Consider the following 17,855-nt stretch of genomic DNA (forward strand, 5'->3'; position numbering starts at 1 on the left):
CTCATTTAGAGAGAATGCGGAACCTGCAAATAAAGAAGAAACCACTACTTCTGAAAAAGAAGAAAAGACATCATCTTCTGCCAAGTAGTGAGCACATTAAGCACCCACATCACTTTACATCATAGAATGAACCACTATGAGGAGTTAAATGAACCACACAAGACCTTGACATCATAGAATGAACCACTAGGCTTGTAGCTACAAAAGCCATGGGCAAAAACTTCACAAATAAATTAAAAACACCTAAATACGAATTGGTGGTTAGCATGAAGATTTGTTAGGATTTTTTGGACTTGAAAAGAAAGAACCTAAGTATCCAAACTCTCGACAAGGAGACTTTGTCTAAGTTTAGAGAATCTGCTCCATCGATCATCTCTTTCATCCACATATTTCTGAATCTATGAAATTTAGCATGGGAATGTTATGGCAAACAATTTCAGTATGATAATATGAATATTAGGCACATATGTTTTTTTTCTAGCTTAAATTGCATGTGATGATGCATTAATCATTTAACATGATAACAAACTATAAATATAAATGAACTAAAGAAATATTATCGTTTTAAAATCCTTTTTTATGTACGATAGTACACTTTCAATGGTATGTGTAATCAACTCTAGTTAAGATTTTGACATTTATGATTATGCTTAAAAGCATGTGCAATTGTACATATAATTGTAAATGTGTAATCAACGCTGACGTATTTAGGGTGTTGAATGAAACTAAAAGTAAACTAGAGTATTCTTTCTTTACAAGAAAGAAGTATAAAAGGAGAAAATTAATAGGGCAAGATCTCATGAACATGCAATTTCCTTGAGAAATATATTTCTTGTGTTTAAACTAGGAGTACCTAACCACCTATGATGTAGTGCTTAAACAACATAGTTGTGTATCTTCCTCAAACACAAAAAGAGAACTGCAAATTGTATTTTTGGATGAATAATTAATGAAGTTTAATTAAAGAGATGCAATTTATCTTTTGAGAAATTATTTGTGAATTTTTTTCTTTTTTTAAAAAGAGGATCAAAGGGTTTCACTCCTGAAACCATGGTGACTCGAACCCATGACTTCGTACATAGGTAGTGGGTGCTCTAACCACTGAGCTAACACCACTTCGTCTAAAGCTAAGTGATAGTGATATAACTAAAGCTAAGTGAAAATATATAACACCACTGAGCAATTTATCTTTTGAGAAATTATTTGTGAATTAATTCAAGCAAGATACGTGATATAACTAAAGCTAGAAAATATATATGATCGGCGCGCCGAATGACATTACGCTGTAATTGGAATACTTCATGAATCATATTTTATATAGTAGCAGTGCCACTATGGGTGTGTGGCTAGCTTAATTGGCCGGGTTGATCTTTCCGTATACGTTAAGCGATTGGAATACTGAATCCTTGTGTGTGTAGCATGGAACCATAGACGAACAGCTTGGTCGTTGGGATAAATAAAAACATGTGCTATATATCTAACATGAAGCTTGGGATCCATGCATGGCTGACTCTTATTGACAATCCACATAAAGCATGCACATTGTGTTTGTGTGCATATCCCAAGTCAATGTTTGTAGTGCAAGACTGAGAAACATTGCAACCTATGTATGTATATTCTGAGAGATCGATAATGCAAGAACTCGTTAAAATAATAGTAGGATTTGACTCATGATTTAGAGACAATGTGTAATTCGATCGCACAAAAAGAAGAAACCACTGTAGCTGCTGAAGAACACTTTCATCACTAAGCACCCACATCACTACCCTACCTGAGTAGTTGAATGAACCATATATACAAGACCTTGACATCATAGGATGAGGAGCAATGCCACTAAGGGCTACAATGCTATTAGCAAAACTGAGAAATAGATTAAGAAAAATGCAGGTAACCCCAACAGTTTACGACAAATATTGAGTTAGCGTGCAGATTTTGTTAAGATTTTTCTGGTATTTAAAAGAACCAGAATAATCCTACAACCAAAGAAATAATCAACTTCTTTCCAGTACAAATATCATAAAAACCACGTGCACAACTGTGTCGAACTATGAAGATAAACTAAATTAACGTAAAATTAAAGAATAAGATGGCATGACTGTACTGCATTATTGGTTTCGTGGAACATGTTTTTATTCCATGAATAAAATTTAACACATTGTTTGGATTAGATTAAACAACAAAACCCTCTTATCATCAAACGAAACAGAGAATTGAGAAGTGGTCAAATTAGTAAGCTGGTGATCGACTAGTGTGTCTGCCATTCTAGCGATCTGCACTATATAGTTTTCTTGTTCAATATACGTGAAAATAGAACAGTTTCTTAGAGGCACACATCGTGTTCTTTTTCTAGCTTGAATTTAATGTGAAGGCCAGTGTATCAACTCTCCAACATGATATCAAACTATAAATGCACCAACAAAATCGAGTTCTAGCTTTTAGAGTTTATATGTATATGTTTTTACATTTGCATTATCAAAATTATATAGGTGTTATCAATTCCATTAAGATGTTGGAGGAAATTATAAGAGTAACAACGTTAACAATTTTGAACATAACTATATAGACTAGTCAGTACTGGTATCAAAGTATTTTGAAAAAGAAATTATTGGCATGTGTAATAATACTTTGGACTAGTTATAGTTTATGTAAGTTGAATGTTTTATATTTATTTATAAGGTGCCAAATGTACTCTTATATACTGTGGGAATTGTGGAGCTGCTTGTTGTATGGATATATTAGTCAGATTACTCTAGAGAGCGTGAGCGTCTAGTCCCGCAGTCAGAAGCTCATTGACTCCGATGGTTCTTATGATGCTACAGTACAGGCACCTCACTGCTAATTTTGAATGTTAAGTGTTTTACACGTACTATTGCATTTTAATTGTATCTGAATATGATATGTTATTTGAATGTTTGTATTTTGAATGACACTTTAAAATATTGGTTTAGTAACATTGACAACTTCTACCCTCGAAGTACGTATCATATCTCTGAGGCCCATTATTATTTTCCTTTTATGCAATTTTGTCCTTGCTAGTTGCAATTTATCGGTCAAATTTAACAAATATCCCTTACATATCGATCAGATCCTCTCAAACACACATAGCACTAATATGTTCCTAAATTGTTCATGTTTTATAGTAAATTCTTTAGGGAAAAATTCACCAACGGTGTCTGGACACTTAGGGGACTTTCAGAATGATACCTGAACTTACAAAGTTATCAATGTGATACCTGAACTCATTTTTTCGTATCAACGTAGTACCTACGACCAATTTCCGTCACGGCTCTGTTAAATTTTGCACGTGTGACTCACGTGAGGCCGAAAATAAGGGCAAAAAGACTTATTTACCCTCAAAAGTTTTTTTTTACTGTCTTTCTTTATTTCTTTCTTTCTTTCTTCTTTTTTATTTCTTTCTTTCTTCTTCTTCTTCGGAGTTCTTCCCCGACGGCGCGAGTACGCCTTATTGTTGGACTGGTGTTGTGCTTGGGTTCTATGTGCTAGGTTCAGTGTTCAATTCATGGTATTGTTGGACTGGTGTTGTGCTTGAGGTTGTTTCATTGTGGGAGATGAAGGTAAGTGGGTTGAAGGGCTGAGAGGAGTATGGGACCAGATCGGATCGCCATGGCTGCCGGAGTGGGATCTGGTTGCCGGTTCGATCGGGTTTGGAGACGGTAACGCACCGGGGGTGACGTTTGGTAGGGGTGGCTCCAGATTGGGTTCGGTGGGAGTTCGATTACGGCGGCGGCGACTTGCAGTGACGGCGACATCATTACCAATGGTTTGGACAGGTTGCTGTTTCGATCTTCCATGGCCGCTGCTGTTGGGTCTGGCTACTGTTTCGATCTGATACAACACCTGAAAAAGCTGCATCAATAAATTCAGTTGGTGGGTTTGTGCAGCTACTGAGATGTGAGAGAGATAAGCGAATGAAGCTTCGCAACGGCAGAGGTCTGATCAGGTGGGCATTTCGAAAGCGAAACATTCAATGACAGAAGAGCCTCATCGAGCTTCCCAGCAGCCAAGGCAGCACAGCTTGCCTTGTAAGCCTGATCCGCTTTCCGGGCATCAAACTGAGGTTGAGCAGAGCTCTCATTCTTTGAGATTGAAGAAGAGGAAGAAGAAGGGGACGTAGATTCGAGAAGAACAGAGGCGCGTGCGTATTCAAGATTGCAAATTGCAGTGTTGATCTCGGCCATTAGATCTGGCATTGATGGGATGGTCTTGAGTTTCACGCCGTCGAAGACGCTCCTCCATTGGGAGCTTTTCTGGGAAGAACCCATTTCCCGGAGTTGGCATAAGAACCTGTTTCCAATTCAGGATTTTGAGCAAACACAATCTTTAATAAAAAAAATTGAAAGAAAGAAAGAAAAGAAAAGAAAAAGAAAGAAAGAAAACGGAAAAAAAAAAACTTTTGAGGGTAAATAAGTCTTTTTGCCCTCATTTTCGACCTCACGTGCGTTACACGTGCAAAATTTAACAGAGCCGTGACGGAAATTGGTCGTAGGTACTACGTTGATACGAAAAAATGAGTTCAGGTATCACATTGATAACTTTGTAAGTTCAGGTATCATTCTGAAAGTCCCCTAAGTGTCCAGACACCGTTGGTGAATTTTTCCCAATTCTTTATTATTAGTACTAATATTTCATTTTTATAGTTGATCGAAATCATGCATGGTCTGTCATCTATAAGAACGCTAAAAGAGATATTATTTTGACATTCTTGTATATTACAATCCATTTTTGTTTTCATTATAACACATAACATTTGCCGTCCTTTCATGAATTGATTAACTTAGATTCTTTACTAATTTCTCGGTATGGAAGGCCTAAAACAAGTTACCTTTGGTCCCAAATTAATCAGGCATTGGCCCTAGTGAGTTCTACTCGTTATTAGGGGTTGAAACTTGAATGTCAATAATGTATGAAACCTAAGCCAGCCAAACTGAATTTTGTGTCAAAGCTCAAACCCCAACATGAGCCAATATTCAAACAGTACTGCCTCTTACACACACACACACACAAACACACACACAAGTATATAACTACCAGCACAAGTATATAACTACCATACTGGTTTCCATTCCCTTTCGCTTTCACTACATTCTCCTCTCAGCTTAAAACCAATCCAATCCAATCCACTACCACAAGCGAAACTCATAGGAAGTGAATAATTTGATCTACCTTGCCACTGAATTTATGGCAACCTTTCAAGTCTCAACCATATTTCCTTTGAGGGATTCTTCAAATCAAAAGCGTATTCCTAAAGGAGTAGTTATTGTAGCAACCAATAATGCACCAAATGGCAAGGTGAGTCCACTTACTTCTCTTCCCAAGCTCCCAACCAGAAGTTTGGTTGAGGGCTTGGACATGAAAACTGGTGCTTACAAAATTCCAAGCTCCACTGTGCAAAAGGAAATTGATTCTAATCCTACCATTCACAGTACTAATTCTGCATTACATAGTAGTGCAAAACTTTGTGATCCAGTGGTGATGTCTGAGATATATGCAATCATGGAGGTAGTTGCTGATAGAGTGGAGATGCACAAGAACATTGGAGCACAGCGCGACAATTGGAACCACCTCCTTCTGAGTTCCATCAATGTGATCACTCTCACTGCTGCAACCATTGCAGGAATTGCAGCTAGCAGTACTGCAAGTGCTGGAGTACCCTTTACGGCACTCAAGGTCTCTTCCGCTCTTCTCTATGTAGCAGCCACTGGAATGTTGGTGGTGATGAACATGATCCAGCCGTCCCAACTAGCCGAAGAACAGAGAATTGCAGCCAGATTGTTCAAGCAGCTTCATAGCCAGATTCAAACAACAGTGTCTCTTCAAAACCCGAATACAATGGACGTGAAAGAAGCTATAGAGAAAGTGTTGGCATTGGACAGGGCATATCCACTTCCTTTATTAGGTGAAATGCTTGACAAATTTCCCAAAACTGTGGAGCCTGCAATATGGTGGCCGCAACAGAAGCAGCTTAGCCGACGAGGAGTACCTGATCAAGGAATTGAAGGAAGATTGGCAAATAGATCCAACAGTTGGAGTGCAAAACTTGAAGAGGAAATGACAGAGATTGTTGGGGTATTGAAGAGCAAGGATGTGCCAGAGTACCTGAGGTTGACCGAGATAGCCTTGAAAATTAACAGAATTCTAGCCATTTCTGGCCCTCTTTTAACAGGGCTTGCAGCTTTGGGATCTGCTTTTTTGGGTTGTAGTACTTTTGGAGTTTGGAGCGGGATGGTAGGAGTCATTGGGGGAGCTTTGGCAAGTGTGGTGAACACAATAGAGCATGGGGGTCAAGTTGGAATGGTGGTTGAAATGTATAGAAGCAATGCTGGTTTCTTTAGGCTCATGCAAGAGACCATAGAAGCAAATTTAAGAGAAAAAGAAGTTGGGAGAAGGGAGAATGGGCAAGTGCTTGAAATGAAGGTGGCTTTGCAGCTGGGAAGGAGCCTATCAGAACTCAAGCATCTTTCTGTCTTTTCTTATGGAAGCAAGCTGTTCTAGACTAGTAGACTTCTAGTGCATGTTATGTTGGCTTAACCCTTAAACTTGTTTAGTCTTGTGAAGTAATATATGTTATCTATTTATTTAACGTCAAAGGAAATTTACAGTTTATCAATACATTGACATATGATTATAGATCGGCTCCATATATTAGTAGACTAAATATATACAATGATTATTATACATGGAGTTGGTTTACCATTTCATACAGCCCCGCAATCAGTAGCACTGTTAGGTCTCAGGTTGAGATAATGCCTTGTTTAGTAAGGCTCAATATCTGATCAAATTCAAATTATGCAAAGCCCATAAACATATTTTGATTAAAGAGAGCCCCAAAAGTGAACAAAGAAAAAACTCATTGTCGCTAAAAAGGATGGGCTCTAGCATTTTCTGGCTGAGTATTGAGGCATTTTCTTGTCACAACAACTCTACTTTAGTCATTTATATTTTATAGTCAACAACAATTGAGGCTTCGTTTATAATAACTTCTACTGTCACTCAACATGATTGGTTAGTTGAACACTCTTAATTATCTATTGTCACTCGATTAATAGACCGAAGAGAACCTGATAACATTAGATTATGTGCTATATGTCTTGCTGGGAAGTTACCAAGTACCAAGTGTCCTAATTGAAATTCCATTCCCTGAAGTGCAGAGAATAGCATTCGAAACTCTACTCCTCGGTCAAAATACAACTGCGCGATGAGATGTTGATTCCCAATTGGGCCACGCCAATCTCACTACCACTAGTCCATTTCCTTCCCCAGGTATAACCCAAATTGAAGATCGTAGTATATAAACTATATAATACGTGGTGACCTTCACATCTCATATTATCTCCAATTTCTTACGTCAACTGGTACCAAACTTTGAGAGGAAAAGAGAGACATGGCGGATCTGTTCATCAAACAATCAAAGCAGTACGCTATGGCTCGGCCAGGTTACCCAGAAAAGCTGTTTCAGTTCATTGCTTCCAAGGCTGCCGCCCTCGACCTTGCATGGGACGTCGGCACCGGTAGCGGCCAGGCTGCCCGATCCGTAAGTTTCTCTTTCCAACATCCCAAATTCGCAATATTAATCTATTGGTTCCGGAAAGTGATGGTCTCCTTTTTTGTGAATGGGCAATTTGCTGTCTAAATTGCCTAACGATAAGAAACTAATATAGCATATTCCTCTTTTTTCGTATCATTCGATTATTTTGCTTTGTTTTATTTGTTATTGTTGGAGCAATTTGGTCATTTATTGACTTATTCCTTAATAATATAATAGACTAGAAACAGCACCCCGCGCGTTGCTGCGGGTTTTATAGCAATGTATTGACATTACATTTTACATATTAATAGTTCCTTTTTTCAATAAGCCATAGGTGTCATGCTCTAAAAGATTTAAGATACAATCCCTTTTCTTTTTCTGTGACATTGGAAGAAATCACGCTCAGCAAATTAAATTAGGTCGCCAAAATATTAGTAGCTTGGAAGACTTGCCAGTGAGTAAGGCCTTCAATTTTGCAATCTCACTTGCCAACTTCTTCCAATTCAGCCACTTTCATTTCATCATTTGTCTACATGGCATAACCACACAAAATGTCAAATAATTAGCACATGTTTCTCATCATAGACATAACTCATTATTAGTTTAATGCAAAAATAGCCTACCTAAAGGGAAAGCCAGCAGATGGTTATACCAAATCCTACATAATGATGTCCCCATACACCGATGTTTTCCCAAATGGCATCAACCACGTAAGATAAACCAAATGATCCAAACACAGGAATTATCATTTTTAATCTATAAAACTCGATCTTTGAAAGCAAAGGGCTCTCATCAATATGAACATGAATAAATGTATATGAAATACCACCATGTAAATTAAGCAGCATGTTTGCTACTCGCTTCTTGCTACATAGATTTATTGACCGGAGGATTAGAAACATGACTATTGCTTTCCAGTTGGCTGTTTTTGCATTAAACTAATAATGAATTCTGTCTAAGATGAGAAACCAATGCAGTTGGTTTTATAGTATATATATTTAGTTTGTTAAGATTTTTGTTTAACAGATACCCCTTCCTCTGTTCCCAGCTACATCCTTCCTATAGAAAGTTTGTTGAAATTGGTAAAACTCTGAAAGCTTCGGAATGATGATAGCCTATTAATATATATAGCTTGTATGTAATTCAATCAAACCCCCAAATAGAAGTTAGTAGATTAGTTTTATACAATTCTGCCCATAGAAGGTCCTAGAACATGCATGTTTGTAAAGATAAGGATGCAGAAAGTTGCTGTATCTGAAGATAATCATTGCAATGGTTATGTAACTATATGACATACCGCATGCTAAATTGAAATGTATCCTTTACAAATCATACGACTGGCAAACAGATGTATAGTTGTTAAATCAAATTTATACCCAATCAAACATAAACAGGTATCTGAAAAATAAGATATTATTGATGAAAAAAGTTTACCATCCGAGGAATCCCTACACTCTTTATTCAAACAATAATCCATTGAATCCAATCAAATAGTAGCCAACTGCAAGAAAACCGCACTGAACAAAAATTAGACAGATTGGAAGCTTTCAGAGCCGATGACGACAACAACAAAAAAAAAAAAAAAAAAAAAAAAAACTTAACCCCAAAAAACTCTTCCTCTTTCCTGGTTAATACCACTATTACAAATGAGCATAAAGGACAAATAATTGAAAAGTCTACCACTATTACTCGTAAATTTAAAACTGTAGTTATTTTGTAATGACAAATTTTTACATGTAGAATTCTTTGCTGTCTCAATTTCCTCATAAGAAAGGTCCATGTTCACGAATGACTACAAAAAATAATTCCCAAAGCATATGCACCCAAATAATTTAAAAACTTCAAAATTATCCAAGCAAAGAATCAAAAACTACCTAAAATATCAGGTACTGTACTAATATGCAGAAAGCACATGATGTTTCAAGCCAAGGTCAATGACATAAAAATGAAAAACAAAGGAATATAGTTATATTACTTGACATCGAAAGACAGGACAGGTGGCAAGAAGGAGAAGTTCCTATTTCTGATCTCTTCTAGTATTCTGCTAATAGACCCTGCAAAAGAAACCAATTATTGTCCTATCCAAATGATATCTGACTTTGTTAAATTGTAGGCAGAAAGTGGCAAAAGAAACCAATTCATACTATGATTGTCCTATCCAAATTGATATGCAAAATGATATCTTTGTTAAATTGCAGGCACAAAAACAAACTCATATTATTTTGTCACTCCTTATACTAACAAAATCAAAAGAAGATTGAATATTTGGTCCTCTACTATATCGATCTCAGATTATAGGAAGTCCCAATCTATTACATACTGAAAAGCTAAAAACAGAGGTAGGAGATCAACAATACGGACCAAAAGAAAAAACACCGACCTTGCACACCTATTTCACAACAGATAAATCAGCTGCAGCAATAATAGTAGTAGCAGGTGAGACCTGCATACAAAATCAATCATAGTTTAACATTAAAAACACAGATGTGATATATCAATTCTCAGTTTTCTCTTGTGCAAACTGAGAAAGAAATGAAAAAATGCATGTATGTAAATATAATCGAAACCTTAGTCCCAGCATCCCCTAGCAATAATATCAAACTGAGAAATTCATTGCAACAGAAGTTAAAAAAAAATTATTGCTAATACTCCCAATGAACTTTAGACTGTCGAGCACTGAAATCATTACTCATTATGCTTTGTTTTCTTCATCTGTTCTTAACATTGAATTATCAGTTAAATCATTACTCATGTATGCTTTGTTTTATCAGAGAAGTTAAACTGCATATATACTGATATCATAGATGGTTGGTGGCTCCCAATGAATACTACCCATCTATGCCTTGTTTTATCAGAGAAGGTAAACTGCATATATACTGATATCATATAATGAATGGATATATTCATGGTTGGCGGCTCCCAATGAATAATACCCAGTAGCTTTACATGTTTGACCTTGATATCACTATGTGTTTGTTGCTTGGTTCTTTCTTTTCACAATATTTATGGTTGAGTGTGCAGGCGTTCTTATGCTTAATGATTTAAATCTGCTCTAGTTTTGATATGTACCTTCTTCAAAAGAAACACAAACTGATTCGCCCTCCTCTTTTTCTCACTGCAAAAGAAAACCCCATAAAGCAATTACATCAGACACTACTAATCAGATAAATTTAAAAAAAAAAAAAAAAATCTTCCAAATTCCAGTCGTTTTTTCCTATTCAAACTACTTGCTTATTGATCTACAAAGCTTATTCAAACCTGACCTAAGTTAAAACAAAAGATGCAAAGCTTATCAAACACCCAACTCAAACAAAAATTACAGAAGAAAATAACTCATGAAACTTACCATTAAGCACTCACTCTCCCTCCTGTTGCTGCAAATACATTCACAAATCACAAATCAATTCAAAACAAACATAAACCACAAAAACAAAAATTAATTCCACAATCAAATTCTCAGATACTCAAAAGCCAACCGGGATTATAGCTCGCCCACTTAGAGCAGATAAAGATTCCACCTCCAAACTTGAAAAAAAGAATACAGCAATAGATAACTCACCTTAAGGAACTAATAACCCGCTTTGGAGTCGAGTATTGGTGACAGTTGTCATAAGCAATTCCATAAACCAAACATGGCAGACACTATTTAATGCTAAACAAACAGATCCAGAATCAAAGAACATGAAGAATACTCTAAGAAACTAAGGACAAATTGCACAACCAAAAACAAACAAAAGAAAAACCTGTCTCTGAAAATGACTGAATCGAAATTCACAAATCAAACTCACATAACACTCACTCAATCGTAACAAATAACCCACTCACTCAATCGTGGTCATACAACTACATCCCTAGAAAAAGAGGAAATCGCTCGCATCTTATTCCTCGAATGCATTGAAGCAGCAATAAATACCCAGAAATTACTGGAATGAAATAAATGAAAACGGTTCAAAGCCCACTTACAGTCAACGTTCTATCTTCTTCTCCTAGCCTCAGTCGCTTAGAGCTGCTTCTTCGTTCGTCACAATTGAGACCCACTCTCTCTCTCTCCTTCTTCTTTTCCTTCTTCCCCCGTTTTTCTCTCCCTCTCTCTGTGTGCTTGACGAACAACAAACAAACTTTGATCACAACCGAATAACTCTACGAAAGCTTTGATTGACAACCAAACCCGATAACCGGAAACAACGAATTTCAGTATATATAGAGGCTTCGGTCGGTGGGATTAGAGGCTTCCAGATTTGTAGATAGATCATAGATGCTTGCTTTTGTCAGTGTAAACAGAGGCTTCGAGATTTCCTGTTCTAGATAGAGGGGGCTTCTAGATAGGTCGGTGTATATAGGAATCGGCTCAACTCCAGCCGACACATCAAAATAGCTTACAAAACAGTAAACGGCTTATGAACAGTAAAACTGCTTATGAACAGTTAACTGACGTTTTATATATAGTAAAAGTAAATAAGTCGTCTGTCTTCCATACATACATATCTTTTTGATATAGGCTTTACGGTTTTTATTCATTTCAGCTATCTGAGATCTTCAAGAATGTGGTGGCCACAGACACAAGCCAAAAGCAACTTGATTGCGCTCCAAAACTCCCCAATGTTCGCTATGAGCACACTCCTCCAGTCCTGACCATACCCGAAATTGAACAAAAATTGGCCCCAAAATCAAGTGTTGATTTAGTGACCGTTGCACAAGCCCTCCATTGGTTTGACCTCCCAAGTTTCTACGAACAAATGAAATGGGTGCTGAAGAAACCCAATGGGGTCATTGCTGCATGGTGCTACACTGTGCCTAGAGTTAACAACAATGTAGACACCGTCTTCGATCGATTCTATTCCATTGATGTCGAACCCTACTGGGATCGGGCGCGTAAATTAGTGGACAAGAAGTACAGCACTATTGATTTTCCGTTTGAGCCGGTTAGCGGAGAAGGCAATACAGGACCATTCGAGTTTGCTTCGGAGAGATTGATGGGTTTGGATGATTTTTTCACGTACATACGGTCGTGGTCAGCTTATCAGACGGCTAAGGAAAAGGGTGTTGACCTTCTGAGTGATGAGGTGATGGAGGCATTTAAGCAAGCTTGGAATGCTGATGGCGGAGATGGACAGAAGGCTGTGAACTATCCTATCAATTTAAGAATCGGAAGAGTGGGGAATTAGTGCTTGTTCATGGTTGGGGTTCTGTTCTAATGTTGGGTAGTGGGAAGTTGTGAAATGTAAACTCTTAAATTTCAGAATAAGCATGATGGTAGTTTCGTTTTTGTTGAATGATGTAAATTTTATTCATAAAGACGAAAATGACACTTGAAATCCACCAATTCCAGTCCAATAGAGTTTTATTATTAAACTGATTATATTCTATCTTATCATTTTTCTTTATCAGCTTAGTGAGGTTAAGTGGTAGCACTTTGCTCTAACACTTGGTGTTTTGGAGGCATTGCTCCCATGCTTGGTGTTCGCTTGATCTTGCCCACATTTAGTATTAGCTTGAGCTTGTCCACACTGCCAAAATTGTTGCATTTTATCTAGGGAAAAACTCACAAACAGTACCTGAACTTCAAGCCACTAATAACTTTCGTACCTCAAGTTCAAAAAATATCAGATTGGTACCTGAACTTCTGACCCCGACTCAATATCAGTATCTGGGAACAGTAAAATCGTTAACGGAGTTAATTTTTGAAGGGTAAATCTGTCATTTCACTGTTCATCATCTCCAAAACTCTCCCCTCTCTCTCTCTGCAAACCCAGATTTTTCATTATCTTCTTCATACCTCACACACACAAACCCAAATCGACCAAAGGAGAGGTGAGAGGAGTTGGTGGTGGATGGGACGGTGGCTATTGAAGAAGTGAAAGGTTGGTTGATAGTGTGGTGATGAGGTATGAAGAAGAAGAAATCTGGTATTGCAGAGAGAGGGGAGAGTTTTGGAGATGATGAACAGTGAAATGACATATTTACCCTTCAAAATTAACCCCGTTAACGATTTTACTGTTCCCAGGTATTGATATTGGGTCGGGGTCAGAAGTTCAGGTACCAATCTGATATTTTTTGAACTTGAGGTACGAAAGTTATTAGTGGCCGATAGGTCAGGTACTGTTTGTGAGATTTTCCCTTTTATCTAAGAGAGGCAAACGGTGTCCACACCCATTTAAGCGAGGCTAACAGAGCCCACCTTATACAAGTGAAGCTAACTGTGGGCATAACAAGCGAGGTTAACGGTGAACATGCCCGTAACCATGGAAATAAGGCTAAGGATGTCCATGTCTAGTGAAGGTAGAGGTGTCTGTAACCCACGCACATGCAATCGAGGTAACAGTGCTCATGGCAGCGAGACTTAGCACATTGAAAAATCTCTGTAAGAACCAATATTGAAATTTTTCTCTCAATAATAATAATAATTCCAAGATGGTAATTTTTCACAAAAAATTGTGGACTATGCACATGATTTTTTATCCAAAATCACATATTTTTATTTTCTCACCAAAATCTTTGCACTCCTAAATCATGGGTTTTAAGTAATTCTAGAACTGATAAAGCTCAAAATCTCGATTCAATTTTTTTATATAATTTTTCAAAGTCAAACAACGGAGCAAATTATAAAATAATCAAAACGGGATTTTTGTGATCCGTCACTTGGTGCAACTTCTAAAATTATTGATTTACCAATGATAAAATTCTGGTACAAGAGAATTTCAATAAAATGACAAGGTGTTAATAAAATTTGACCTTTTTGACATGTCATGGCATGCCACTAGTACTATTCCCATTACACCTCTAAAGTCTAAAGTATGATTATGTTTTTCATAGTTTCCCATTACACTTCTAAAGTATGAATGTATGATTATGTTTTTCATGGTTTGAAAGACAAATATCTGCTGTTGGGTGATATACTAAATCTTAATTCTTGTTTTGCTACCTTTCCTATGTGCAAGCAAGTGAATTAATTCATGAGAATAAGTAGGTTATATGTATCCTGACCTAAAAAGTAGGCTATATGTACATGGGAATCTCTACTATAATTATCGTGACGGATAATTTGTTATCGGCACACATTTCATTTTTTCTAACTTGAATGGCATGTAAAGTGTATTTGATGATCCTAACATGACAATAAACTATAAATGCATGAGAAAACCTTAACACTTTTTGAATCAGAGAAATTGTATATTCGTCACAAGCCTTAAATTTCACTTATTGTTGAACAATATATATATATATAACTTTGCTCAGGTGCGGATATCCGCACCTAAGAAAAAAGGTACGGATTTTAGGTTTTGACTACATATTTTTACTTTTGCACATAAGAATACACGCTACTCATTGTCAACATCATCAGCAAAAGTTCAACCAAGATTATTAGACTTATTCTTGGACTAAAATTCCGAAATTGCAATAGAAATAATATATTCAACATTGTTATTTATCATATGATATTTTATTTTCAATACTTGAGAATTAAAAAGAAACTTAAACTATATGTTAGGATCAAAATTCGTTGAAATGCTTGAACTAAAGAAGATGAAAATATATGAGAAAAATGTGTATTTAGTTTAGAAAATGAGCCTATTAAAAATTTTAAAACAAAAAACATCCGCAAGTCTCCTTTGAAAACATGTGTATAACCACGTTATATTAATAATATTGTATTACTTTGCATGATCTTACTTTTGGTTATTGTGTTTTTCCTTGGTGCCAATTATAGCTCTAAAACGCCAATCATACTCATTCCCCAAATTAGTAGTCTCAATCCAAGCCTGTAAGAAACTTAATGATAATAAGCGTGTACATTTAAAAGGGTGTACCTATAAAAAGATGGTAATTCTGTCACCAACCTATGCATATTCTACTACCAGTGACACATGCATCTCTAAAAGGCCGAAAGCATTAGTGCTTTCTTTGCTTGCCAACTGCGCCTTTATGATGGTTCTGGGTTACCCACACCAACTAATGTGTGAAAAGTGATCCAGTAAATAAAAAAGCAGAAGAAAGAAGAAGAAGAAGAAAGATCAGAGATCTAGACCTGGCCTAACGTGGTCTACATGATGACTCCAAATGGCAACTGGGAGGGGCTTTAATATAAACGATAAGATAGTATTACTACTATTATCCTTACTTATCATCACAATTACTATAGCACCACCACCACATCACTTTGTTCATCTAAAAAAGAACATGGAGGCTTAGTTGTTTTCTCTTTTCTTTCATCACACTCCATCTCTTTGATTAATTCCGTGGAATCCGTACAGTCCATCCTTGAACATCAAAAACCCACAAACAGTTTTGTCATTCTGATTGCAAAGCTTTCAGCTTTGAGACACAAACATTGATACAACTCTTGCTTTTGTTCAAGATGATTCAGCTACTGTTCATAGTGATCATCTCAGAGATGGCTCTGATTCTGGCGTGTTTGTTCAAGACCCCATTGAGGAAGCTTGTGATAATGGGCCTGGATCAGATCAAGCGAGGACGTGGGCCTGTGGTGGTGAAGACGGTGGCGGGAACGGTGTTTGTGGTGTTGTTGACCAGCCTCTACGGTGTGATGACGATCAAGAAGAGTGGGATGACTGGAACCGATGCGGTAGGGATTCTTAGTCCCACGGATCAGATCCTCATGTTCAAGCACCTCCTTGAAGTCACTTTAATGGGTACGTTGGTAATTTTAGTTTTTGGAATTGGTGACATTTGGGCTCATTTGGTATTGAAATTTGATTGCTTTGATGTGTTTGGGAATGATATGGATGTTAAAGAATGTAACTTTGATATTGATGATATTAACTTGGAAGTGAAAATTGATTTGTTTTCTGGATCGTGTTGAGTCGGTGACATTTTAGCTCGTTTTGTTGCTATAGGAATATGATTGAATCTGAATTGCTGTGTTGGTGGTTTCATATTTATTATGTTTACTGTCTGTTCACAATCATATGCACTCAGACAGCTTCAAATTCCACAATGGTCACCAGATGATTGGATACGAAAACTTCAATTATCCGAACACTATTTAGTTTGATGATACAGAGTCAGAGCACTAAGGGCACCATTTTGTTTCACGTACTGGATGGTGAAATATGAGATGTGCATGTTAAGACTGTGATGCCAATCATGTCATTAGCCTATTTACCACCACACAACCCTTTAGAGTAGCAAATCATACTCTTCTTTTAAACTCGGTGGAAGGGTTAGAAATGTGCTTAGACTCTTGCATGCCTTATGTTTGTCAACAATGCATTTTCAGTTTTCATTGTGCCATCAGTAAATGGTTTGATACTTTGATATAACATGCAACCAGTTAAGGAAACAAAATATATGCGAGTTTCTTGTACTTGTAACTAATGTTTGTTGACTTCTTTGTTTTTTTCTGCACTGTCTATCTCTTTCCATCCTGTCTGACAGCTTGCATTGCTGTCTTCATTTGTTATTCTTTTTAGTCACCAGTTTTCTTCATTTCAGTAGTGTTTCATGTTAATGTTTATTGAGTTAACAGTTGGTATCTGATACTGCTCGCTGATATTCTTGTTAGCCACTGATTCACCCATTTGAGTTACCATTTGCTGCAGGGTTCTTCTTATTCCTTGTCCTTATGATAGACAGAATACACCACTACATTAGAGAGCTTCGTGTACGAAGAAAGACCATGGAGGCCATAAAGAAACAGAGCCGAGGATCTGAGGATGGGAAAGCTGGTGGTTTGGACGAGATCAAGGCCTTGGAGAATGAGATGAATACATCGCGCTCAAGACTCAAACAACTAGAATCTGACATTGAGACAAAGACGAAAGAAGCTCATGCTGCAGAAGCCAATGTTGTTACTCTAAGGAAACAATCTGAAGGCTTCCTTCTCGAGTATGATCGTTTAGTTGAAGAAAACCAAAATTTAAAGAACCAATTGCAGTCGTTGGCACATTCAGGTAGCAAGAAAGATTCATAAGGAATTGGCCATCTTTTGAGAATTTTTATTTATTTCTTCAGATTTCTTATTCTTCATATACTAGATGTTTGGGAGTTTCAGGATGGATTTATTTATTACATTGTTGTCATATATACATCGTCAGTGTGGAAAAAATGGGATAGAAAAAGAGAAGTGAAAAGGAAAAAAGGAAACAAAGTAAGTAGGTTTATTACTTGTTGTTAAAAAGAAGTTGATTGTTGAAGTAGAATGAAGCAATTTTGTCTTGAAAAATGATGATACAGTTTGAAGGTAATAAACTAATATCAGAGTTTTCACTAGATTCTTTTTTGTCTTTTGCAAATATGGTCGATTTTCTTGCAAGTAGCGTGTAACTATTTTGGATTTAGGGGAAGAGAT

The 17,855-nt window shown here is 36.9% G+C and overlaps 3 protein-coding genes and 1 long non-coding RNA gene across 12 annotated transcripts; 3 read left to right on the plus strand and 1 right to left on the minus strand.

Moving 5' to 3' along the window:
• Positions 1 to 5,088: 5,088 nt before the first annotated feature.
• On the plus strand, positions 5,089 to 7,044 carry LOC133729925 (probable F-box protein At4g22030). The gene has a single exon (XM_062157552.1). The coding sequence runs from the start codon at positions 5,200 to 5,202 to the stop codon at positions 6,511 to 6,513; it is 1,314 nt and encodes a 437-aa protein (XP_062013536.1). The 5' UTR covers positions 5,089 to 5,199; the 3' UTR covers positions 6,514 to 7,044.
• Positions 7,045 to 7,223: 179 nt separating this feature from the next.
• LOC133729926 (uncharacterized) lies at positions 7,224 to 12,905 on the plus strand. 3 transcript variants are annotated; one of them, XM_062157553.1, is made up of 3 exons: positions 7,224 to 7,552; positions 10,323 to 10,406; positions 12,070 to 12,905. In XM_062157553.1, the coding sequence occupies exons 1-3, from the start codon at positions 7,403 to 7,405 to the stop codon at positions 12,709 to 12,711; spliced, it is 876 nt and encodes a 291-aa protein (XP_062013537.1). In that variant the 5' UTR covers positions 7,224 to 7,402; the 3' UTR covers positions 12,712 to 12,905. The 3 variants fall into 3 exon arrangements, with proteins under 3 accessions (XP_062013537.1, XP_062013538.1, XP_062013539.1); XM_062157555.1 differs by having other exon boundaries at positions 7,412 to 7,552; positions 10,318 to 10,406; XM_062157554.1 differs by lacking the exon at positions 10,323 to 10,406 and having other exon boundaries at positions 7,247 to 7,552.
• On the minus strand, positions 7,784 to 12,063 carry LOC133729927 (uncharacterized). Of its 7 annotated transcripts, none has more exons than XR_009856551.1 (7): positions 11,510 to 12,063; positions 10,893 to 11,188; positions 10,616 to 10,661; positions 9,927 to 9,989; positions 9,522 to 9,600; positions 8,981 to 9,047; positions 7,784 to 8,075 (listed from the first exon to the last, which is right to left on the minus strand). It is a non-coding gene; the product is annotated as an uncharacterized LOC133729927 (long non-coding RNA). The 7 variants fall into 7 exon arrangements; XR_009856552.1 differs by having other exon boundaries at positions 10,893 to 11,198; XR_009856550.1 differs by adding an exon at positions 8,170 to 8,204 and having other exon boundaries at positions 10,893 to 12,063.
• Positions 12,906 to 15,457: 2,552 nt separating the features above from the next.
• Positions 15,458 to 17,799, plus strand: LOC133733589 (uncharacterized). The gene is made up of 2 exons (XM_062161228.1): positions 15,458 to 16,197; positions 17,107 to 17,799. Exons 1-2 carry the CDS (start codon positions 15,903 to 15,905, stop codon positions 17,475 to 17,477), a joined length of 666 nt encoding a protein of 221 aa, XP_062017212.1. The 5' UTR covers positions 15,458 to 15,902; the 3' UTR covers positions 17,478 to 17,799.
• The last annotated feature ends 56 nt before the right edge of the window (positions 17,800 to 17,855 follow it).

Source organism: Rosa rugosa, chromosome 2 (genome assembly GCF_958449725.1).
Source record: "Rosa rugosa chromosome 2, drRosRugo1.1, whole genome shotgun sequence".
In the NCBI taxonomy this organism is placed as follows: domain Eukaryota; kingdom Viridiplantae; phylum Streptophyta; class Magnoliopsida; order Rosales; family Rosaceae; genus Rosa; species Rosa rugosa.

Coding starts and splice junctions, on each gene's coding strand:
- LOC133729925 (XM_062157552.1), top strand. CDS start 5,200: ATGGCAACCTTTCAAGTCTCAACCATATTTCCTTTGAGGGATTCTTCA.
- LOC133729926 (XM_062157553.1), top strand. CDS start 7,403: ATGGCGGATCTGTTCATCAAACAATCAAAGCAGTACGCTATGGCTCGG. Junction 7,553..10,322: donor GCGGCCAGGCTGCCCGATCC/GTAAGTTTCTCT, acceptor TTATCAGAGAAG/TTAAACTGCATATATACTGA. Junction 10,407..12,069: donor GCCTTGTTTTATCAGAGAAG/GTAAACTGCATA, acceptor TATTCATTTCAG/CTATCTGAGATCTTCAAGAA.
- LOC133733589 (XM_062161228.1), top strand. CDS start 15,903: ATGATTCAGCTACTGTTCATAGTGATCATCTCAGAGATGGCTCTGATT. Junction 16,198..17,106: donor CCTTGAAGTCACTTTAATGG/GTACGTTGGTAA, acceptor CATTTGCTGCAG/GGTTCTTCTTATTCCTTGTC.